This window comes from Muntiacus reevesi, chromosome 11 (assembly GCF_963930625.1).
Source record: "Muntiacus reevesi chromosome 11, mMunRee1.1, whole genome shotgun sequence".
NCBI lineage: Eukaryota > Metazoa > Chordata > Mammalia > Artiodactyla > Cervidae > Muntiacus > Muntiacus reevesi.
The window spans coordinates 68,713,370-68,739,361 of record NC_089259.1 but is presented as its reverse complement, the minus strand read 5'-3'; the positions used below and the strand labels follow the sequence as shown (position 1 = coordinate 68,739,361).

At 41.6% G+C, this 25,992-nt stretch overlaps 1 protein-coding gene across 1 annotated transcript in view; it reads left to right on the top strand.

Moving 5' to 3' along the window:
* LOC136144153 (ATP-binding cassette sub-family C member 4-like) overlaps positions 1 to 25,992 on the top strand; it is a 156,855-nt gene that overhangs the window by 45,804 nt on the left and 85,059 nt on the right. The window contains 6 exon segments of the mRNA XM_065901811.1: positions 7,246 to 7,342; positions 10,270 to 10,482; positions 11,826 to 11,966; positions 12,961 to 12,998; positions 13,391 to 13,485; positions 15,613 to 15,759. Of these exon segments, the coding sequence (XP_065757883.1) occupies positions 7,246 to 7,342; positions 10,270 to 10,482; positions 11,826 to 11,966; positions 12,961 to 12,998; positions 13,391 to 13,485; positions 15,613 to 15,759 (731 nt within the window).

The window sequence follows — 25,992 nt, the reverse complement described above, 5'->3', positions numbered from 1 at the left end:
CAGAAAAAACATCTACTTCTGCTTCATTGACTATGCTAAAGTGTTTGTGCGGCTCACGACAAACTCTTGAAAATTCTTAAAGAGATGGAAATACCAAGACCACCTGACCTGCCTCCTGAGAAACTTGTATACAGGTCAAGAAACAACAGTTAGCATTGGACATGGAACAATGGACTGGTTCCAGATTGTGAAAGGAGTACATGAAGTGTGTGTATTGTCACCCTGCTTATTTAACTTCTATGCAGACTACATCATGCAAAATGGCTGGCTCGATGAAGTGCAAGCTGGAATCAAGCTTGCTGAGAGAAATATCAATAACCTCAGATATGCAGATAACACCATTCTTATGGCAGAAAGTGAAGAGGAACTAAAGAGACTCTTGATGAAGGTGAAAGAGGAGAGTGAAAAAGCTGGCTTGAAACTCAACATTCAAAAAACTAAGATCATGGCATCCGGTCCCATCACTTCATGGCAAATAGATGGGGAAAAAGTGGAAACAGTGACAGACTTTATTTTCTTGGGCTCCAAAATCTTAAGAGTCCCTTGGACAACAAGAAAATCAAACCAGTCAATCCTAAAGGACATCTATCCTGAATATTGATTGGAAGGACTGATGCTGAAGCTAAAGTTTCAACACTTTGGCCACCTGATACGAAGAGCTGACGCATTGGAAAAGACCCTGATGCCTGGAAAGATTGAAGGCAGGAGGAAAAGGGGACCACAAAGGATGAGATGGTTGGATGGCATCACCAATTCAATGGACATGAGTCTGAATAAACTCTGGAAGTTGATGATGGACAGGGAGGTCTGGCGTTCTACAGCCCATGGGGTCACAAAGAGTCGGGCATGACTGAGATACTGAACAACAAGTCTAGATTTAGTGAAGTCTAGAATTTGAGAATGATTTATTTCAAATCTGAGTATGATTTCAGCCATTTCACATTACTTCATGATTGCTTACTAGAATTAATACTTAGACCTGCAGTGCAGGGTCAACTATAATCTGGCTTATGTCTTAACTCTCATTGCTGTTTCTAGAATTTAGAACTTGTTGTTAGTGGCCCTTGGTTTGCTACACAGTGACTAAAGTAGAAAAAACTGATGCTTTTCTGTATATAATGTGTCTTAGCAACACTGGCTGAGGTCTCTTATGAAGTCTAGATTGGCCTTTTTGAAAGCCTTGCAAACTTGTTTTTTTCCTAAAATAGCCTCCACAACTAGTTGTGATGAGCAGGGGCTACTTTCTAGTTGCAGTAAATGGGCTTCTCATTTCAGTGGCTTCTCTTGCAGAGCACTGACTCTAGGGTGTGTGGGCTCAGTAGTTATGGCTCCAGGGCTCCAGAACACAGGTCTAATATTTGTGGTGCATGGACTTAGTTGCTCCATGGCATTTGGAACCCCTTGGATCAGGTATCAATCCCATGTCTCCTGCATTGGCACAAGATTCTTTACCAGAGGGCCACTAGGGAAGCCCCCTTTTTCATATTTTTGTTTATATTTCTATTGCCTTAGGAGGCTGAGCTAAGAAAACAATGGTATAATTTATATCAGAGAACATTTTGTCTCTAATCTCTTCTAGGAGCTTTATGGTATCACTTCTTATGATTAAGTCTTTAAGTCATTTTGAGTTTGCTTTTGTGTATGGTGGGGGGTGTGTTCTAACTTCATTGATTTACATGCCTGTGTCTGTCCTCGTGTCTTAGTCTCCTCTTCATCTAAGCACCCCAGTCAGATTAGATAAGGTCCAGTATAACTAAGGGTAATCATTACTTTTTAAAGTCCCTGTCACCAAATTCCAAGGTACTGATTGCTAAGTTGACAACATGTGAATTTGAAAGGACATGATTGATTTACAGCAGGTCCCTAATAGCAAAGTAGAGACTTCAGCAGAGTCCAGTGTGTGAGAGGGAGATGTGTGAGGAGCTCTGAGCTCTGGACACTAGAATCCAGAATCCACATCCACTAAGCAGAAGTCATTAGACTTTGGTGGAACCTGCCTATGTATAAAATGTGCTTAGTGTTGGGGTGATGAAAGAGTTGTGGAGATGGATGGTGGTGATGGCTGCACAACAATGTGAATTTGCTTAATGCCACTGAGCTATATGCTTAAAATGGTAAATTTCATATTATGTTCATTGGAAGGACTGATGCTGAAACTGAAACTCCAATACTTCAGCCACCTCATGCGAAGAGTTGACTCATTGGAAAAGACCCTGATGCTGGGAGGGGTTGGGGGCAGGAGGAGAAGGGGACAACAGAGGATGAGATGGCTGAATGTCATCACCGACTCGATGAACTTGAGTTTGAGTAAACTCCTGGAGTTGGTGATGGACAGGGAGGCCTGGCGTGCTGCGATTCATGGGGTCACAAAGAGTCACACACCACTGAGCGAGTGAACTGAATTGATATTGTAACACACGTATACAGAAAATTGCATAGTAGCACTGAATCTTTGAGAACATGGCTGAGCAGGACAGTTAACACACAGCTATGGCCTCCAGCTCTCTAATCTGACCCTCCCTTTTCACCCTCTCCTGTTTGTGACTTGATGAATTTTCCATTAGAGAAGTGCCTTGTGTCTTGTCATGAGTTGAGTGACAGGAGCTTGTGCTGTGACAGGGATTCCCCACCCCCACCCTCCTGGCATCATTAATATCTCAGCCTCCCTATTCCCAGCACCCCGCCCTGAACTCAACAAATGTCTGTCATCCCCTCTTGTGAGCATCTGCACAAGTTCCCCATCACTGCAGGAACAGTTTCTATTGGTGGTTGCATCTGTGTCACAGGGAGGGGTGAACAAGGCAATTGGTGTCAAGTACAGTGTGCTGATCATAAGAGGTCTCTTGAGTTCTGTTTCAAACACAGGAGATACTTACAAAATCCTCTAAAATATTTTGGGTGTACCACTTTGGTTATATACTTGATAGAAGCAAGGTTAAGTTTGTTGTTTGCTAATCAGAACTGCATTCTCTAGGGTGACTTAAAGCAGAGAGCATGAAAGCAATTTAGGAAACCACTCAGCAGTGACTGCAATGTTCTCAAGTTAGGGAATTGGATGGAGCAATTTTCTATGAGAGATGATGGTCATATGGAAGCTTAGTAATAGGGAGGGTTTTGTATTAAAAGTGAATGAATCACACTTCTACTTACCACTAACAGTTTCCTTCCATCATGAAGGGAGGTCATTCAGGTTTGTGAGTTCTATAACTTTATGCCGTGAATACTAAGTGAGTTCTGTCACCTACAGAAGGTGAGAGGCCTTAGGTGAACTGATGGAGTCTCATCCTGCTGTGGGGATCATGCTATGGATCCTGTCCTGCTTCAGCCCCACATCACCAGACCCCTGCCTCCTACATCATCAGGTCTTCAGGTCTGTCCTGATCAGACTCTCACACTGCTGTCTACACAGCTCACCCTCCTGCTCCAGCCCTTCTCAAGCCCCCCACCCCTCATGTTCAGAAAGCAGCTCCAGGTCCTTATCAGAGAACTGGCTTCTTTGCTGTCTTCCCCCATCAGCCTTTCCAGCTTGGCCCCACATGCACTCTGAATCATCCAGCTGTGCTGGCTCTGTGGGGGTCCTTTCTCACTCCCTTCTGTTCGTACATCCTGGCCCCTCTGTCCCAGAGCCAGGGAACAGTGCACTAGGCAATAGAAAGAAGGTGGAAGATGGGCCCTGCTGTTCCCTCCTGCTCCTCCAGGGGGCGCCTGTGCCCTCCATCTTCCCACAGCCCTCAGTGGGTGCACTTGACCATTTATGAGTCCCTCCAAACCCTCCAGAGCTGTGAATGCAGGAAGGCGCTTCAACCCAGGCAGGCCCCCTGCACCTGCTGTGTCTTCTTCCAGGATATCTCTGCAAGTAGTCTCAGGGCTCCCACATCTCCCCATCTAAGATAGCAGCCCTCCTTACTATTCCTACAGAGCACACATCACAGCCCCATATTGCATTTCTCTATACTCATTCAGTGTGTTCGCCTTTATGTGGTGCAAAGTATTATCTGCTTTCTTGACCTGTGATGTAGGTCTGATGAGTGGCACTTCAGTAAGCCTCTGCTGATTGAATAAGTGAAGGTGGGGACTCTGTCTTATTTGTATGCCCTCTATCATGGATGTGTCTCCTTTTACCATGATCCTTATATAGTATTATACTATGTTGGCCAAAGTTCATTTGGGTTTTTTCTGTAAGATGTTATGGAAAAACCCAAACAGACTTTGTGGCCAACCCAGCAAATAGAATTAACATAGCCCTTATAGAGGAATAACAGTTAAACAACATGTTGTTGAAACAATCATTTTATGACATGACTTGGAAATCTTTAAAAACTTGGAAAATAGAGTATTTTCTTAGAGATTTAATGTGCATGCTAAGTCACTTCAGTCTTACTCTGTGCTATTCCATGGACTGTAGCCCACCAGGCTCCTCTCGCCATGGGATTTTCCAGGCAAAAATACTGGAGTGGGTTGTCATTTCCTTCTCCAGGTGATCTTTGTGACCCAGGGATTGAACCGTGTCTCATGTCTCTGCATTGGCAGGTAGGTTCTTTACCACTAGCGCCACCTGGGGAGAGATATGGATTAAAAGCATTATTTAGGAAGCTTTCACCCTGGAGGAGGGCACAGCAACCCACTCCGGTATTCTTGCCTGGAGAATCCCTATGGGCAGAGGAGCCTGGCGGGCTGCAGCCCATGGGGTTGCAAAGAGTCAAACATGACTGAGAGACTAAGCACAGGAAGCATTCAAAGCCATCAACTGATCAGTTCAGTTCCGTCGCTCAGTCGTGTCCGACTCTTTGCAACCCCATGAACTGCAGCACATCAGGCCTCCTTGTCCATCACTAACTCCTGGAGTCCACCCAAACCCACGTCCATTGAGTCGGTGATGCCATCCAACCATCTCATCCTCTGCCGTCCCCTTCTCCTCCTGCTCTCAGTCTTTCCCAGCATCAGGGTCTTTTCCAATGAGTCAGCTCTTCTTATCAAGTGGCCAAAGTATTGGAGTTTCAGCTTCAACATCAGTCCTTCCAATGAACACCCAGCACTGATCTCCTTTAGGATGGACTGGTTGGATCTCCTTGTGGGCCAAGGGACTCTCAAGAGTCTTCTCCAACACCACAGTTCGAAAGCATCAATTCTGCTCTCAGCTTTCTTTATAGTCCAACTCTCACATCCATACATGACCACTGGAAAAACCATAGCCTTGACTAGACAGACTGATCACTTCATTGTAATTATTTGTATTTCCTCATCTATGGGATGAGGATGTTAGGAAGCAAACATTTTATACCTTTTGTGTTGCTCCATCCTGGACATAACAGCCCATCAAATTTGATTAATATCCATCTTCAGGGACTATTGGCAGGTAATTAAGAATTAAGAAGAAACAATTCTATTAAAAGCTTTAGTTCTAAGTGTGATGAGGGGGTTACTCAGTCAAGAAACTTAGGTAGGAAAACTGAACTAAGGAAAAACTGTCAAAGGGAAAAATGACTCCTTTTGGACTTGGTAAAGTTATGGTGTATGTGTCTACATCCTGGGATCTTGCTTCTGATCACAGACCCAGTGTCCAGAGTGTCCCCTTAGGACTTCTCTGTCCTGAATCCAAAGCACAGGGCCAGTTGTGGGTTAGGGAGGAGTAGAGAAGGGGACTGATATTTACTGGGTGGATTGGTGGTTTGATTTCTCAGAACATGTGGATGAGTTGTCACTGATGTTCTGAGATGAATAAACAGGTTTAGTCACTTGTCCAACATCATCAGGCTCGTGAGAGGGACTGAGCTGCAGCTTGCTGCCTCCAGACTCTCCATCTAATTCACTTACAGTCTGAGCTCTGGCCCAGGTTCCTGAGATTTGCTCTACGAGGGACTCAGTCTCCCAGAGTACCTGCCCGGAGCTCTACCTGTGGTCACCGGGGCCCTGAACCCAGCCAATCAGTTCCCTAGAGGGTTGTGGACCCTGTGGGGTGAGACCGAGGCTGAGTCCTTGGGGGTCTGTATGTAAAATGTAGGAACAGTTGGAGGAGTTACTGTAAAAACACACTTAAGGTTGGAAGCTGAGGGAGGTTATTGAGCTGCACTCAGCCAGCCTGCCAGACCTGTACCTGCCCAGCATAGGCTTAAGAAAGAACCCAGAATCAGTGCAGAGACACAGATGGTTTAATGGTTAGGGCCAGCTTACACTTGCAAAGGAAATCCTGGAAGGACATCCACCGTTTGAGGCCCACGTTGGGACAGGACATGGTGGCAGTCTTCGCTCCCAGGAGAAGCAGAGAGCAGGGTGGGGAGATTACCTGTTATAAGGGGAGTTGATGTTAGGTTGGGCCATCAGTTACTATGAAAACCAGCAGAGGGTCATGCCCCTCCTGCCCCTTTGACAAGCATCATGGAGGGTTCTGATCTAAAGCTAGAACAGTCATTAGCTGGGCTATGGGACAAGTGTGTAGGAAGGTTAGTCACATGAGTAGGTGTAGGTGAAGCAGGCACTGGTTAGGCAGGGGATGTACAGAGAGCAAGAGAACAGCCATCTTGGGTGGTCTGATCACACAGGGGTCTTGACTAAGAGAACTGGTGTGTCTTTTGAGCCACTGGATGATTCCCAATGTGATTTCCATCCTTTCATTTTCATATCTGGAAGGTCTTACTTCCTGGATAAGATAGACTGTTGTAGAGACTGATGGAGGCCACTTTAGCTTTCATTTTCTTACTAATACTATTTGGGAAGAAATGCCTAGAAAATGACCTCTGGCAAAAGTTACCAACAATCAATTAATCCTTTGTTGTTAATATGTACATCATAAATCATAAATAATCACCTAAATACTGTCTAAGAAAAAAAATCTACAGAGTTTATATGATATAGATCCCTGTTCTCCCATTCTCACATAGTGATAAAACAATGTTTTAGTTCAGTCAGGTTTTGGAATCTCAGTATTGCTCAATTATTTTCCATGATGAGACATGTAAATTATTGCTAAGCTGAGTTTTAGGAAAAGAAATTTAGCAAGTGCCTCCTTTAACGGACTGTTTTTTTAAATTTTTTAGCAAAGCTAGAGTCAAGTTTGCTGCTGATAAATTTGAGGACCTACTTGTCATCATTGACTTATATTTGTATTTAATTTGTATTATTTATTTGGTATTTAAAATGTAGACCTTAGCTATGTTGTTTTTGTCTCATTATGTTTTCAAAATATGTGTTTTCATTTTGGAGCACCCATTGATGTGCTTTTGCATACTGTACCTTTTGCATTTGTAGGTGTATTTGTCAAGCCTTGAGGGAGAAGATCACAATCTTAGTGACTCATCAGCTGCAGTACCTAAAGGATGCAAGTCAGATTCTGATACTGAAAGATGTAAGTAGTTTCTAGAAGTCTGGGGAACTTGCTCACACTCAAGTGTGTTGAAGACCTGGCCTCCCAGCAGGTCACACTCCTTGTATTCAAAGTAAATGCCCCTTCCTCTGTTTTATGCTCCCTTCTTCTCAGAGCTGGTGTTCATGTCTTTGAAGATGAATCTGAAGACCTGTAGAAATGTCACTATTACACTCCAAGCCACATGAACCCTAAAGTGTAGAAAAGTGCTACTGCAGAGTTACTAAATTAGCACTGTTCTAGTGAAATTGTTAAGGATGCTGTTTTATGTAAAATTTTCCCCCCGTTCCACAGCATAAGTCAAAGAGTATTAATTGGAAATTAGTGATACTAAGACCTGATTCTATCCAGGTGATTGTTATACATAGTTTGCCTGAAGAGCATCTTCCATTAACACCAGAAGTGAGACTACGTAGCTGAGCACTCGGGTCAGAGTTGCCCACTCTGCTAGTGCCTCCAGTTGCAGGTCTCCCTGCCCAGGTCTCTCTGTGCCCGATACGTGTGGGAGCCTGTGTGGCAGGAGGACAAGGCCCTGCCCTCACGGAGCTCCTGTTCTTATGGGGAGGATGTGACAGAGAGGGTGACATCCTGGCTGCCTCCCTGAGGAGCTGGTGCCTCATGTAGCCTGAGTAACACGAAGGTGGGGGCCATATGGTTACCTGGGGGAGGGGGGTCTGAGGCAGGGGGTCCTAAGGAAGGAGCTGACCTGGCAGGTTGGAGGAACGGCAGGAAGACCAGCGTGTCTGAGGAGAGTGAGCAGGGGGGACATGGAGGGAGCTGGTCTCTGAGCAGTGGGCAGTGGGTGGAAGTGGGATGGAATCCTTGGACAGTCCAGAGCAGAGGAAGGATGTGGTTTGATGCAGGAGTTAAAAGAGGTCACTGGAGGGATGACAGCAGAAGCAAGTTAGAAGTCTTAGTAAAGTTGAGAAGACAGAAGCATGGGCTCAGGCTAGTGTTATCAGTTTCTAGAGCTGCTGTGATGATGTATCACAAACTGGGTGACTTAAAACAACAGAAACTTATTCTCTAATTGTTCTGGAGGCTACGGGTCCCAAATCCAGGTGCTGGCAGGGCCATGCTCTCCCTGAAGGCTCCAGGGGACAGTCCTTCCTTCCAGCCTCTGGTGTTTGCCAGCCTTCCTTGTGTTCCTTTGCTTCCAGCTGCAGCACTGTGGTCTCTGCCCCTGATGTCACATGGCCGTTGTCCCCATGTCTGAGTCTCTTCTCTTAAGGACATCAGTCATATTGGATTTAAGGTCATCCTACTCCAGTGTGACCTCATCCTAACTTGATTACATCTGTAAAAGACCCTGTGTCCAAATAAGATCATATTCACCAGTGTCATGTTTCAAGCTTTAACATAACTATTTTTGGGGCCACCATTTAACCCACAACTCCTAGCATAATTGGTGGTGAGGTGGAGATTAGTGAGAATTTTTCAGACTTGGTGATGGTTTGATGCTTCACTCCTTGGCTCCTTTGTCTCTGGGCCTCAGCATATCTGCTGTTAACCCTTGTCTGTTCCAAACCCTTGATCAGATCCCTCACTTATCAAATGAATTTCTGCAGTAAGAAAGATTATTAAAATACAGACCCTCTCCCACTCTAGAAGAAGTTCCATGTGTCAACTCTTAACCACTCCTTCAGGAATGGGGAGCTCAGGTTTCTTAAATTTGATAGCAGTTGATTTCATGTTTGGAAGAGTATGATACTAGTGTGTAAAACTACAACATTGGCAGTATATGAGAACAGGGTCAGTGGGAGACAGACTAGCCTCTACCTAGATATTTTAGGTTGCACTTATTGCTTCTTTTGAGGACCCACCCTCAAGTTTAGTACTGTCATAACAATCGTCTACTGGTGAGCACCACTGGGTGAGTTAGGCTGCATCCTTGTTGTTGGTCTGGTTCCTCTCTCACAGCAGAGAGGGGATGGCTGAGTGAATGAACTGAGTCTTATTTCATGGGATCGGTTAACAGTGAAGACATTTGCACATTATTTTATGACTTTGTATGGGAGGGAAACTGCAATGATGTGTCACATGTGTTCAAAGAACATAATTAGGCTGACCATATATTAAGCAGTTCCCTGATTTGGGGAAATGTGGTTGGTTGTGATTGTAATTGTAGTTGTGATTGTGATTTTTCTTAAATTTGTTTTTGTTTTTGTTTTTTTTCCCTTAGATCTGGAAGCAACATCTCTTAGGTTTTGGTTTGTTGGCATGGGCTGTCAAGGCTTTAGAGCCATCTTGTGGCTTCCTTAAATACTTTAACAGGTGGAATATTGAATTTTCAATTGGGAACTTCCTGCATTTGTTGGGAAGTGGTAAAAACCATGAAGACAAAGTTCATGGATTCTCTGTCCAGGGCTGGTTCCTACATGTCTTGTCCCAGCCGGGTACATGATACTATGATAATGGTCAGTGAAGATTTGATGAGAGACTGTTACTTATGGAGATGTGCTTGTAGCCACCTGTGTCAGTCTTAAGTTTCTTTCCTGGAATATCTTCCCCAATTAACTGGTTGTTTGTTTTAAATTCTGCTTGTCACATGACACTTCTCTCAGGTTCCATGTTGTCTAAAAACATTGTCCTGATACTTCTACCATCATCTGTACTTTTAGCTTCCCTAGGTTCCCATGGTACTTATGTCAACGGCCTCCATTTTTAACACATGATCACACATTTCTTTCACATCTGTCACCACCTAGTATAGTGTCTGGCAGAGAACATAATGCTCAGTTCTGTGTCAAGTTGATCTGAACTAGATTTGTCCACCAGAATTCCAGAACTAAGAATCCATTTTCTTAGGAGCATCATAATTTAAGACTGGTTAATTTTTCTTGATTAGTATGTAGTTTAGATTAATATTATCAAATAAAAATATATTTCTCTCAAATTCTTTATTTTAGGGCAAGATTATACAAAGGGGGAACTTTTTTGAGTTTCCAAAATCTGGGTTAGATTTTGAAGATATTGTTTTAAAGAAGGAGAATGAGGAAGCTGAACCATCTCCAGGTCCACGAACTCCCAGTCTGAGGATTCAGACCTCCTCTGAGTCTTCAGTTCCATCTCAGCAGTCTTCCAGACCCACCTTGAAAGATGCTGCTCCTGAGGACCAAGATGTGAGTTTCTCATCCTGCAACATGCTTGGGTCTGTCTGCTTTTGGTGGCCTCACAAACCTTCAGTCTGCTTCACTCACAACATCTTTGTCCCAAAGTAGAGCCCGAGTTTCCAAAGCCTTATTGCATGGAACTGGTAGAATTAAAAGAATATGATGGGAGCAGGCCTGCTTTGGATTCCCCTTTGGCTGTAGAAAGGAGAATCTTATGGAGACCAGGAGTCTCTGGTATAAATTCTATATATTCCCAGGCATATGTGGTTCACACTGGTATGAGAGCTATTCAGTTTCCCGTAATTGCATCCTACTTGATCTGGTGGCTCTCACCTTCCCTTATGCATCCAAGAGGTTTAATCTGAAGACCCCCTTAGGCAAAGTCCTGCTGTGGGCACATTGATTCAGCTACTTTTCCTGTATGTTGGAATGTTCTTGCACTGCATGTTACTGATGGTAGTAGTTTGCCTTATTGTCAGATGGTTTGTGATAGGCCAGAGGTAGCCTGTGCAAAGGACCTGACACACAGCAGATACTTTGGAGTTGGTTCCTATCTTCCTTTCTTACCCTTTGGGACTGAGAACCACCTCTTATCCACTTTGAATCCCAGTGGCCAGCACAGAGCTGGCTCCTGTGACTCTATAATGCATTTTAAGTCCTCCAGACAGAAATGCATAAATGCAGTAGATCTCCCTTAAAAACATACACAAATATTCCTTGATATCCAAACTCAGGAGCCTGGATGGTTCAGATTAGTCCCTCACATTTCACTGTGAGGGATTCTACAGGAATCACTCTCTGAAATTCAGAAACCATGTAGATTTTTATCATATGCTGTCCTCTTGCTGTCCAAACACTCATTACTCCAACTCACCCTGTGAACTGAGTTTACTGTTTTTGGCTAGTATTTAGAGTTCCAAGTATGTTTTATCTTCCTGTCATTGAGTGACACAAGTCATCTAGAGGGATACATTAGCTCCATATCATTATATGTATTATTTTAGGGCAAGCTTCTGCATTCATACTTGAGTCAGATGTGTTGTGCTTGTACTGAGTCATGGTTGACTTTAAGCAAAGCCACCCAACAGGGAATAACTTCATGCAAATGATGTTTCCTTATTTCTAATAGATTCCTAGGCATGGGATGACTGGATCTAAGGTTAAATGCATATGTGGTTTGCTTGGATATTCCCACACCCCTCTCAGTAGGAGATGGACCATCTTGCACTCCTCCAAGTATATGAGATGTGTTTGTTTCCCCACAGTTTTGTAGCAGAGGGCATTGTTGAACTCTTAAAATTTGGGGTTCATTGTTTAAAATTTCATCTCTTACTGCCATTTTTCCCTCCCAGACTGAAAATATACAGATTGCATCACCACTGGAGGAACGATCAGCGGGAAAAGTTGGTTTTAAGACCTACAAGAATTACTTCACATCTGGTGCTCATTGGTTTATCATCCTTTCCCTTATTCTAGTAAACATCGCAGCTCAGGTAAATAGGACATGTGTTTTGGTTTGTGCCCACAGATTGATATCTACCTACTATTTATACTGTATTTATTTTATAATTATTTTTTAACACATGTATTAAGAGATTTATCTAAAATTGATTCATGATGTTCTGGGATCTAGCTGGGTGAATGTGAAATCAGAAAGGCAAACCTGCAGGCTGGAACCTCAGGCAGGAACTGACTCTGCTTTCTTGAGGCAAAATTGCTTCCTCCTCCAGGAAGCCTCAGGATTTGCTCTTAAGGCCTCCATCTGACAGGATGAGGCTACCACAGCGATGAAGGTAATATTCTCTACTGAAGTTCTGATGATGGATGTGAACCACATCCACAACCTACCTTCTCACAGCAACATCTAGACAAGTATTTGGTTGGATTACTGAAGACTGGCCTGGCCAAGCTGCCCAGAAAGCTGATCATCACAGTTCCTGTCAAGCTTTTTTCCTTCCAAATATCCCAGCAAAAATGTTATCCCTTCAAAAAATAATTTACACTATTATTATATTTTGCAGTCCACTTGGATTTGCATTGAAATGCATTATCTATAGGGGGCATAATAAGTGAGGCTTACTGGTGTCACATGTATATGATAGATTCTAGGGGGAAAGGGATATCTTTTCGAGATACTGGGCTTCCCTGGCGGTAAAGAATCCACCTGCAATGTGGAAGGCCTGGGTTAGGTGCCTGGGTTGGGAAAATCCCTTGTAGAAGGGAATGGCTACCCACTCCAGTATTCTGGCCTGGAGAATCCCATGGGCTGTGTGGGGCAGCAAAAAGTCGGACATGACTGAGAGACTTTCACTTTTGAGACATTGAAATGTAGCATGGCCTCCCCTGACCTGCGATCATCTGGGGTGTGGGGCTTGGCACAGACCTGAGGCAGAAGGGCTGCCTCCGTGTTATGGAGCCTTTATACCCCCAGCAGGGTGTGAGGGCTCAGTGATGTCAATATTTGAGTGACTGTGTTTCCTGCTCCAGGTCGCCTACGCCCTGCAGGACTGGTGGATTGCAGACTGGTGAGTGATTCCTGGTCTGACCCAAAGCACTGAGAAATCTACACGAAGCCTCACTTTCCCTGAGTCAGGAGGGGTGGGAGTCTTGTTCACCCTCCTCTTCTGACCCTCGGGTAGTTTCCCTGAAGAAAAAGTAAAGTTCCTGCTGGTGGTGTGTGACCTTCCCATGATCTCTCCCTATGTCTGACCCTCAGCAGCTTCCTCATAGATGATTTTAAGAACTGAAATTTGAAATTCAAATTGAAATTTTGTAAGGTAGACAGACACAGGGCCCTGTAATTGGAGAACCATTTTCTAGCATAAAACACATCTCCTAAATCAAGATTAATTTTTTTTTTTTTTGGTTATTTATCTTAATTCTATCTACAGCATGATTTTTCTTCTCTGTTCCATAGGGCAAATGGACAGAGTAGCCTCTATGCCTTAGCATATGGAAAAGGAAAAGTAATTGTGATACTTGATCCTGTCTGGTACCTTACAGTTTATTCAGGTAAAGTTGAGTCCTCTGGTCTATTATATGAGAGTCTGAGGTGCTTACAATGAGCCTGTGTGAGCAACTAGGGCTTCCAGGAGTAATTCAGTAATGTCTCAACAGATTAATAAGAGACTGAGTCGCATTTTCTCTGTGAATTAATTAGAATGATTATTTTTAATATCTACTTGAAGAAACAGGTTGAATGAAGACATAATTTGCTCTGTACTGGATTTTAGAAGCTAAACCAGGGTTGCAAGTTTGGAAAATCAACCACCAGAAATACACGGCTATTATCCATTCTAATAGGTTGCTTTAGCTAAGTCTTATATGATTATATGAATAGGCAAGAGGGTTAGAAACAGATCCCCACCCTGTGGTTCAGATCATTCCAATTCTATCTGAATAAACCCTGGCTTTTATTGAACTTGGATGAAATCCTCTGGCAGCAAGGACTCCTCCAAATAATAAATATTATTCCCTCACAGGTGTGTAAACTCCTCTTTGCCACACTGCTCATCTCTCGGGCTTCAATAATTACCAAGATAGAGGTTGAGCAGGGAAAAATGCAGTGTCTAGGAATCAGGATTCCTTCTCTTTCTTACCTGGAGATCATATTGTTATTGTATCTGGAACTGTGTAATTATTTTGCATCTGGCTTGCCAGACTGATACTAATACAGCTCTCTGCTTTCACAGGAATGTTTAGAAAATATGTAGCTTTCCATACATTTTAAAGGGAATTCTCATCTAATATATTAAATATTCTACAGGAAGCCCTTACACAAACTTTCTGCAAAGGAAGAGTGTGTTATCTTTTTAAGAACCCACTCACTGAAATTTGGTGTTTATTACATTGATCACTTGCTAAGAAACTTAATCCATTCATTGTTTACCTTTCAAATGGCAGACTATGGATACTTAAAGGAAGAACTAAAGGATTCTGTTACACATTCATAGACTATGTTGGGCTAATGCAAATGTCTATTGATTGAATTTAGGAATTTGAGCAACCTTCAGTGTTGGAATAACAGTGATGTGCTAGCTGAAGGGAGAAAAAGGTATACTTGGTGGAATATTTATTACAGAAGGTTTTTCCACTCTTTTTAGCATTGTGAGTTCAGGAAATGTTAGGAGGGCTATTTTAATTTCTGTGTGCATAGTAGGTACTCATTTATGTCATTAATAAAATATATGTGATTATATTCATCTCCAAAAGTTTCATGTTTCTGTATAACAATGTGAGAGATTAATTGTTTGTTTAGATTAATTATCATGTGTTAAAATAAATTTGTATTTTCTTACAGTTAAATTATTTAAGGACTTTTCTGATTTCAACTTATTATGGTAATATTTTCATACTCTAAAGCAACTTGAGCATGGAAGTTGCTACTTTACATAGAAGCAAATTTTGATATAAATTTACCATTTACAAGGAAATAGTAAATCATTTTTCCTGTTTCCTGTTGTATGCTGGTATCAAAGCATTCCTCAAATTTAGGTTATGTTGTAAATTTAGACATGTTGTTAATACTGAGATTTGAAATACGGAGAAAGGAAGGTCAACTACTTTTTATAACTTTTGTTCTTCAAAGTTTTTTATTAGAACTTGTAATTGAACTAAGAAAGCCTGAAATTGTGGTTTATACTTTTTTCCCCATATGATTTTTGTTTAATGAGAGGAACATAGTGATTATTTTATTCTTCTTTATAAATGTATCTTGTAAATTATTAAACTTGCATAGAATCCATTGTTTATATAAATTTATTCTATAGTCTGAGCTTCCCTGGTGGCTTAAATGGTATAGAACCTGCAAGCAATGTGGTAGACCCAGGTTTGATCCCTGGGTTGGGAAGATTCCCCTGGAGAAGGGAATGACTACCCATTCTAGTATTCTTGTCTGGAGAATTCCACGGACAGGGTTGTAGTCCAGGGGGTCTCAGAATCAGAAAACAACTAAGTGACTAACACTTTCACTTTTTTTCATTCTATATTTTATATATAAATTTATATATAAACAATATTTATGCAATGAAATGCATAATATCTTTATAATCTGCCCAACATGATTTAGCATCTTTGAAGAAAAGGCAAAGATCTTTGTACTAAGTTTTTTTTGTACTAAGTTATTTATCTTTATTTCAGTTCTATCTGTAGGTACTGTCCTTTCTGGCATCACAAGATCTCTGTTGATAGTCTACATTCTTGTTAATTCTTCACAAACTTTGCACAACAAAATGTTGGAGTCCATTTTGAGAGTTCCAGTATTGTTCTTCGATAGAAATCCAATAGGTAAGTCAGACACCAGGTTTCTCAGTAAATATGTCTTATTATCATACTTAATGCCTGATTATGTTTGATATTCAAAAATAAATTAGATGCTTGGAAGAAAATCACTGTGCATTTGATCTATTTCCTACAAAAAGCTTTTCTGATGTTTTTCTCCTGCCAGAGAAAACCTGAATATAAAAGCTTATAAGCTTTTATTCCAATTTACGTGGAAAGATAAATAAATGTTCACTTTTAGAATGATTTAGGAATCTCTTGGTTGTGTTGGCATATGAAGCACCCTGTATTCCAGACAAACATGTTTCAGTATTGTTTGCTAAAATGTTGACTGTGTTACATAGTGTTAAGTTAGGTTGTCTCCTAGGAAGGAGCTTCTTAACAATGAATCTCTCCAAGATACAGGCTGTGTGTTTCTTTTTTTCATTTCCCGTGCATTTCTGGGATCACAGAGCTCTAGCATGTACCTATACTATGAGGTTTACCTAAAATGGTAATGAAAGCTTAATTACATACAAGATGATTGAAACGAAAACCTCCTCTATGATGAAATTAACTCTGTGGTTTACAGTGGACGTTGGTGACATGTAAGAGGTTCTGTGGGACCTAGCAGGCGCAACTTCAGGAGCAAGTATCTTGATATGAGTGTCCCTGGAGGTTTCCCAGTGGTTGCTTCCTTCACCCTGAGGCCTTTGACCTTTCATGCTTCTAAATGTAGAAGTTGACCTCGGTTCCTTCGAAGAATTAGTTCAACAGCAGACATGTTGTATTATACTTGTGCTGAGGCCCAGGGAGGCTTTGTTTTCACAGGTGATGATTGACATATCTGTCAAGGCAGAGAGGTGGGCTGGAGGGAGGACAGGATTAGCCTTGGCCCGGCCATCAACTAGCCATGTGACCAAGGGCAAAGCAGGTGGACACTATTGGGCAGGTGAATCTCAAGGCAGGATGTTATCTATCTTGCTTTAAAAGTGTGGACTCTGGAGCCAATTGCCTGGGCTCAATCCTTGTGCTTGTTACTAAGAGTAATAACTAGTTATATAATAGTTATATTAATACTCATGTGCTAGTTGTTTTATTATTCTGTTTCAGTTTTCTTATCTCTGAAATGGGGGTGCTACTGACAGTTATCAATATCTTGACTGTGTTAGAAATGAGCAGGTTAATACATTCACAATGCTTAGCACACTGGCAGTGTCTAATGAGCCTTAGTGACAATGACAACATGGTATCTGGGAACTACCTCTCCTGTGAAAACAGGAATAACTGCTTCCCTTCCTGTCTCACAAACTGTTGTGAGGATTAAATAAGACTGTTCAGGGCAGCATCTTGTGTAGATTTCTTCAGCACATGCTGTTTAGTCCAGGCACCGTGTGGAGCACAGGATGGTAAACAGCAGAGGCCCACACAGATCTCGTGTTATTATGAAGCCAGAGTGAGGAAGGGATTGGAGGAGTCAGTGCTATTACTGCTGTGAATTACTCTACTTGCCCGTTAATGTGAAAACTATAGTCATAATTTGAGAGCATTAAGTGGAACTGGACTTCTATTATCACAGCCTCTGAATGCTCATGACCACAGTTAATGAGGCAATTCATGTTCAAGACCTGTAGGCTTCTCTAGATGATGATGCATTTATTACTCAAGGATTTGGGACTAAGTTTAAATCTTTTAGGTTCCTAATCTTAGAGCAGCTGGCACACTATCTTGCCTTCCTCTGCTGTGAGTCTTAGCAGGACTTCATTCTTTCATAAAATTTGGATCCCAAATAAGCACTGCAAAGGTAGGCCTCATTTGCCCAAAAGGCTTAGAGGCCATCAATTATTTACTTTTTTAGTGGTAGATTACATTGAACTCTTTCCTAGAATTTATTTTCAAAAGTAGAATTCATAATAGATTATTCATGGTTAGCTTTGTTTCTGGTGTGTGATAACATGAAGAGAAAACAACATATACTGATTCTTTGGAAGCTGTAGTTCACAGAATTAGACCATCTAAGCTTCCAAGTTCTGTTATCAATCAAAGGAATAAAACTGTCAAACACCTAATACCTTTTCCTGGGGTTTAGTTGTGCATTAAAGACTAATTGTAGCACTTATGTGGGTTTAATATTTAATATGTGATAAATTACAGACTTTTAAAGGGAGGAATTAGAATTATGTATAAATTACAGACTCTTAAGGGGAGGAAATGATCCATTTTAAAACATTAGTAAACATTTAAAAGGGGCTTTCCTGGTGGCTCAGTAAAGAATTCGCTTGCAATGCAGGAGCTACAGGAGATAGAAGTTTGATCCCTGGATTGGGAAGATTCCCTGGAAATGGAATGGCAACCCACTCCAGTATTAGTATTTGGAGAATCCCATGGACAGAGAAACCTGGTAGGCTACAGTCCATAGAGTCACAAAGAGTCAGACACATCTGATGTGAACTATCATGCATACAGACATTTAAAAACTATTATTGGACAGGGAATTGGGATGCAGCTGGAGATGTTAGATGTCCCAGTTGGAAGAGCTGTGCCAGCAACTTCAATACTCTTCTCCTCATGTTCTAACAGATAAGAAGAGGGGCCCTTTCCAATCAGCAAACATTTATTGGTTGTCTACTTGTTGTCAGTTGTGGCCCCAATTTTGGGACAAAAAGACTGTCTTTCAAGGCATTGCAAACTTAAATAATTTTCGACGGCGGATTGTTTGTTCAAAACATTTTTGTCAGTATTCTTTTATTCTGTACTGAAAGATGCAGACTCAGATTTTAATACAGTTTTCAATTAGAGATCTTGATTCACAGATCAACAGAGACACAGAGACACAACAACTCACACACTTACATGTATAAATATATCTTCTTCATAATCAGTTATGTAAGAGTTGCCCTTGATTTCAGAAATTTCCAAAAACTGCTTTCCTGGAATTTTAAGACAGATTGTTTTTGAAATAAAATCACAACAGTGGGATTGAGAGGAATTTAGGGAATAAAGTAAGTGATTCTTTATTTAAGATCTTTATCTCTAAGCTTATAGCAAACTCATCCTGATTTGTAATCAGATTCCTAATGATACTGAAATGTATCCCTGACCATCTGGGACTGTGTGGATACTGAGACTCATCTCTGACACTGTGTTAGGGAAAGAAAAGGGAAGCCAGCACTTCAGCGTTGTCCTCTGTAAACATCTACACACACTCTCTCAGCTTTTTAGAAGTGTGTGTTACAAATGCTTTGAAGGGCTCCCCAGAGGGCTTAGTGGTAAAGAATCTCCCTGTGAAGGCAAGGAGATGTGGGTTTGATCTCTGGGTCAGAAAGTTCTCCTGGAGAAGGAAATGGCAACCCACTCCGGTATTCTTGCCTGGGAAATCCCATGGACAGAGGAGCCTGGTGGGTTACAGTCTATGGGGGTAGCGAAGAGTTGGACATGACTTAGCAACTAAACAACAACAATGAATGTTTTGACAATAGGTCAAACCACAATCACAGAAAACTAACCAAATGATCACATGGATCACAGCCTTGTATAACTCAATGGAACTATTAAGCCATGCTGTACAAGGCCACCCAAAATGGACAGGTCATGGTGGAGAGTTCTTAGCAAATGTGGTCCAGTGGAGAAGGAAATGGCAAATCACTTCAGTATTCTTGCCTTGAGAACCTCATGAATAGTATGGAAAGGCAAAAAGGTATGACACCAAAAGATGAGCCCCCCAGGTCAGTAGGTTTCCATTATGCTACTGGGGAAGAGCAGAGAAATAGCTCCAGAAAGACTAAAGAGACTGGGCTAAAGCGGGAATATCACCCACTTGTGGATGTGTCTGGTGGTGAATGTAAATTCTGATGCTGTAAAGAACAGTACTGTATAGGAACCTGGAATGTTAGGTTCATGAATCAAGGTAAATTTGATGTGGTCAAGCAGGAGATGGCAAGAGTGAACATCAATATCTTATGAATCAGTGAACTAAAATGGGCAGGAATAGACAATGACCATTAATTCAGATGACCATTTTATCTACTACTGTGGGTGACAATTCCTTAAAAGAAATGGAGTAGCCCTCATAGTCAACAAAAGAGCCCAGAATGCAGTACTTGGGTGCAGTCTCAAAAATGGCAAAATGATCTCAGTTCATTTCCAAAGCAAACCATTCAACATCACAGTAATCCATATCTATGTCCACAACCACTAATGCCAAAGAAGCTGAAGTCAAACACTTCTATGATGACCTACATGACCTTCTAGAACTAACACCAAAAAAAGATATCCTTTTCATCATAGGGGATTGGAATGCAAAATAGGAAGTTGAGAGATGCCTGGAGTAACAGGCAAGTTTGGCCTTGGAGTACAAAATGAAGCAGGGCAAAGGCTAATAGAATTTTGCCAAGAAAACACATGATCATAGCAAACACCCTCTTCCAACAACACAAGAGATGATTCTACACATGGACATCATCAGATGGTCAATACTGAAATTAGATTGATTATATTCTTGGCAGTGAAGATGGAGTAGCTCTATACAGTCAGCATAAACAAGACCTGTAGCTGACTATGACTCAGATCATGAGCTCCTTATTGCAAAATTCAGACTTCAGTTGAAGACAGTGAGGAAAACCACTAAGCCATTCTGTTATGACCTAAATAAAATTCTTTATCATTCTACAGTTGAAGTGATGAATAGATTCAAGGGATTAGCTCTGATAGAGTGCCTGATGGACTATGGATGGAGATTCGCAACATTGTACAAGATGCAGTGACCAAGATCATTCCCAAGAAAAAAATAATGAACCAAGGCAAAATGGCTGTCTGAGGAGGCCTTACAAATAGCTGAGAAAAGAAGAGAAGTGAAAAGCAAATGAGAAAGGGAAGGGTATACCCAACTGAATGCAGAGTTCCAGAGAATAGCAAGGAGAGATAAAGCCTTCTTAAGTGAACAGTGCAAAGAAACAGGGGAAAACAATAGAATGGGAAAGACTGGAGACCTCTTTGAGAAAATTGTAGATATCAAGGGATGATTTCATGCAAAGATGGGCACAATAGAAGACAGAAAAAGCAATGACCTAACAGAAGCAGAAGAGATAAAGAAGAGGTGGCAAGAATACACAGAAGAACTGTACGAAAAAGGTCTTAATAAAACAGATAACCACAATGGTGTGATCACTCACCTAGAGGCAGATATCCTGGATTGTGGAGTCAAGTGAGCCTTGGGAAGCATTGCTATGGACAAAGCTACTGGAGATGATGGAATTCCAGCTGAGCTGTTTCAAATCCTAGAAGACGATGCTGTTAAAGTGCTTCACTCAATATGTCAGCAAAATTCAGAAACTCAGCAATGGTCACAGGACAGGGAAAGGTCAGCTTTCATTCCAGCCCCAAAGCAGGGCAATGTCAAAGAATGTTCAAACACCATACAACTGTGCTTATTTCACATGCTAGCAAGGTAATGCTCAAATCCTTCAAGCTAAGCTTCAATAGTATGTGAACCAAGAAGTAAGACTAAGAAGCCACAAAACAAAATCCACAGCCTGTTTTTTATTTTTCTTCTTTTGCTTTTATTTTTTGTTTTCATCAAGGCTTAGCTTCATTCTTGAGCTCATTTTAATTTAGCTTCACAGGTATAGCTTTGCCGGGACCAGCCGGAAGATTTCAGCAAGCAACACGACGCGTTCCTTTAGGCTAAGAAATAAAGACACAGAACAGATGGGGTCGAGAGGATCGCTGCAGTCAGCGATGATTCTTTATTTCTCAGGGTTTCATTTATACTAAACCAAGAAGAGAATCTTCCATCTCGTTAGAACTGATTCAAATGAATTCTTTTTAACGGCTGAGTAATATTCCATGGTGTATATGTACCACAGCTTCCTTATCCATTCATCTGCTGATGGGCATCTAGGTTGCTTCCATGTCCTGGCTATTATAAACAGTGCTGCGATGAACATTGGGGTGCACGTGGATGAAACTGGAGCCCATTATACAGAGTGAAGTAAGCCAGAAAGATAAAGAACATTACAGCATACTAACACATATATACGGAATTTAGAAAGATGGTAACGATAACCCTATATGCAGGGCAGAAGAAGAGACACAGAAGTACAGAACAGACTTTTGAACTCTGTGGGAGAAGGTGGGGGTGGGATGTTTCGAAAGAACAGCATGTATATTATCTGTAGTGGGACGGGCCACCGGCCCAGGTGGGAGGCATGAGTCAAGTGCTCGGGCCTGTTGGGCTGGGAGGATCCGGAGGAATCGGGTGGAGAGGGAGGTGGGATGGGAGACCGGGATGGGGAATTCGTGTAACTCTATGGCTGATTCATATCAATGTATGACAAAACCCACTGAAAAATAAAAAAATAAAAAGATAAACATTAAAAAAAAAAAAAAAGAAGAGAATCTTAAGAAGAGAAAATATTTTTCCATAAACATCACTTTGAGATAACAATCACCAGAACTCTCTGATAACGTCAAGGGATAAGAAGGGCATCCCGTTTATCTTAAGGGTGGTTGTGAAAGGCTTATCCACCTGCGTCATGTGTGCATTCAAGGCTTACTAGTGTTCTGTTTAACTTTGGATAGTAAATTCCAGAGGGGTGGCGGGACAGAGAGCTATGTCCTTGAAGGGACCCTTGATAATCAATCAAGGCAGCTCCCAGAGTCAGCTCTTTCAAGCCGCTCCCCGCATAGCTTAATTTTGCATATAAGCACTGAACATCTTTACTTTTTGTTTGAATATGATACCTCTAAAGTTTAGCACAGAAGCCTATTGTGTAATTAAAGAAAGTGGGCAATTTTATGAAATTAGGTCTATTTACATGGAACATTGAAATTATTCCAGAGAAGTGGATATACTTCTTAGGAATAACAGGAATCTACTATTTTTCAGAAAATAGTATATAACTGCTATAACTGGTCAAATGGAGAGCTTCTATGTATTCACCTTTTTCAAATAGCATGAAAAATGATACCTTTCACACATAAAAGTTGAAGTTGACCTAAGGAAATTTTAGATTATCAGGCCTTCACATTTTATTCATGGGATGTTTTTAGAGACATTTTGTGCATTGTTCACTCCAGTTCAGTTCAGTTCAGTTCAGTTCAGTCGCTCAGTCATGACCAACTCTTTGCAACCCCATGAACTGCAGCACGCCAGGCCTCCTGGTCCATCACCAACTCCTGGAATTTACCTAAACTCATGTCCATTGAGTCCGTGATTCCATACAACCATCTCATCCTCTATCATCCCCTTCTCCTCCTGCCCTCAATCTTTCCCAGAATCAGGGTCTTTTCAAGTGAGTCAGCTCTTCTCATCAGGTGGCCAAAGTATTGGAGTTTCAGCTTCAACATCAGTCCTTCCAATGAAAACCCAGGACTGATCTCCTTTAGGATGGACTGGTTGGATCTCCTTGCAGGCCAAGGGACTCTCAAGAGTCTTTTCCAACACCATAGTTCAAAAGCATCAATTCTTTGGCACTCAGCTTTCTTCACCGTCCAACTCTCATATCCATACATGACCACTGGAAAAACCATAGCTTTGACTAGACAGACCTTTGTTGGCAAAGTAATGTCTCTGCTTTTTAATATGCTGTCTAGGTTGGTCATAATTTTCCTTCCAAGGAATAAGTGTCTTTTAATTTCATGGCTGCAATCACCATCTGCAGTGATTTTGAAGCCCCAAAAAATAAAGTCAGTCACTGTTTCCACTGTTTCCCCATCTATTTGCCATGAAGTGATGGGACCAGATGCCATGATCTTAGTCTTCTAAATGTTGAGCATTAAGCCAACTTTTTCACTCTCCTCTTTCACTTTCATCAAGAGACTCTTTAGTTCTTCTTCACTTTCTGCCATAAGGGTGGTGTCATTTGCATATCTGAGGTTATTGATATTTCTCCCAGCAATCTTGATTCCAGCATGTGCTTCTTCCAGCCCAGCGTTTCTCATGATGTACTCTGCATGTAAGTTAAATAAGCAGGGTGACAATATACAGCCTTGACGTATTCCTTTTGCTATTTGGAACCAGTGTGTTGTTTCATGTCCAGTTCTAACTGTTGCTCCAGTCAATTCCAGGCAATTCTTCTGCATTTCTACCAGGTAGGCCTCCCTGGTAGCTCAGTTGGTAAAGAATCTGTCTACAGTGCAGGAGACCTGGATTTGATCTCTAGGCCAACTCCTGGAGAAGGAAATGGTAACCCACTCTAGTATTCTTGCCTGGAAAATCCCATGGATTGCAGTCCATGGGGTCGCAAGAGTTGGACACAACTGAGTGAGTAAACCACCACCACCAGACACTCTGATACTTTAGATCTTCTTTTTCAGCAAAATATGGTTAAAGCAGCCTGGGGCAAAAATGAGATTCCTAGTTAATTCTTGTAAATTGCGTATTTTATTTTTAATGCTCTCAAAGGCACAACACATGCAACAGAATAAATATAGCTCTCCTGGAGATACTACCTAATTAGCATTAATAAACAAACCACCTAAATGCCATAAATTATTGGTTGGGTTATATAATGGCATTGAGGGAGATGAAAAATGCATAGTTCTTGATACATAGAGTTGAGTGAAGACAGAGAGCACTTTGTCCATGAACACCTGGCTGCCAGGTAGCTGTGTTAGGCAGGGAGCAGCTTCCTTGTCCTGAGTCTTGGCATTCAGCCTCAATCATGTCTGAGAGGCCTGAAGCTCCAAAATTCAGTGACTCTACCATCCTCTAGAACTTGCTTAGAAATAATTTAGTGGAAAAGAAAACCAAAATAGGTTACAAGGACTTCAGAGGGTATTTATGCTAGTAGTTTTCATACACCATCTAATGTTTCAGAGATCTGCTGCACGACAGAGATTTCATCTGTTAGCAGCTATAGTCCTCCCAGAGATATGAGATGGAGACTATGCATTTTGCCTTGAAAGGCAGTAGAGGTGCACTGGGCCAGGAAAAATACCCTTCCTGGAAAAAGTTATGCATTCCTGTGGCAGGAGGAGTCCCATGATAGGTTCTGTACCCTCAAAATCGGTAGTTCTTACCTGACTCACGTCTCTCTGTGGCCACCACACTTCCTGTGGTTGGTGATTTAGGAATCCACAGAAATCATGAAACTGCATGTGGGCATTTTCTAGCAGACATGCTCCATAGGCTTTCATCAGACCCACCATGTTTCAGAGCCACCATCTTAGAGATTATTCTGCCTGTTACTGTCCATTGTCCATTCCTGACAGTGAGTGAACTGTGAGCTAGACTTGCATGTGACAGCCTGTATGACATATGCATAGGATCTGTGGGTAAAGAACAAGTCTGATCTAGCTTCCCCCCAAATTTTCCCCAATGCTTAGGAAAAGTAAAATATCAGTTACTCACTGTAACAAAGCATTTAGGGTGGCTGTAGCAGAGGGCTTTCCTGGGGGAATTTGTGAGGTGTATCTACTCCTTCAAGGTTGGATTCCTACCATATTTAGTAATAGGGAGTGCAACTTGCCTTGACTCACAGTTCAGAGCAAGACCTGGTATCAGGGGGCTCTCAAGTTCTGAACTTCACTAGTCAATTATGCTTTTCTTAGACCATCTGTCCTCAAGTCATTTTTTAGTTGCTCATTCATTCAATCTTCAGTAAATTTAATACTTTAGAGGTGGAGTTATTTTAAATGTTTCACTTAACTTATGGTTAGCCAAGAGAGAATTCCTAAAACGCTTCTAACTCTTTTAATATTTAAAGTATTCAGCATCCAGTGGAGTAGGCATTAGCCAATCAGAATTGTTCAGGCTGTCAGTGGCTGGTGGCCATCACTCTTCATACCAGCTTAACTCCTACCCTGCCTATCATGTTATCAGCTCATCTTTATTATTAGATATTTCCATCTGAGCCACAAGGGTAGCCCCAGATATTTAATAAGAGCTTTCCAATGTGTCTGGTAAGAGCTCCATGTCTTAGATCTGTTGACATGAATTATCTGAGTCTCTATAACCTGGGTTAGTTATTCCCCAACAAGGGTCCTTCTTCCTGGTGTTGCTCATGTCAATAGAACGAGCTTGAGTTTAATTCAGAAGCAAAGAAAATCTTAACTGTTTGATCAAAGAATGGAAAGATATGAGCTTTCTTTCTGAAGAAGTACATATTCTCTCCCCTAAAGGTCCTGAGCATGGCTACTTTATAGGGTTCTTGTCAGTATACCTGGGCCCCACTGCCATCTTAAAGCCATTTTGCATCAGGGACTCTGGTCTGAATGGCAGTTTTGCACGTGGTACCCTATGAGCAAGTAAAACTTGAC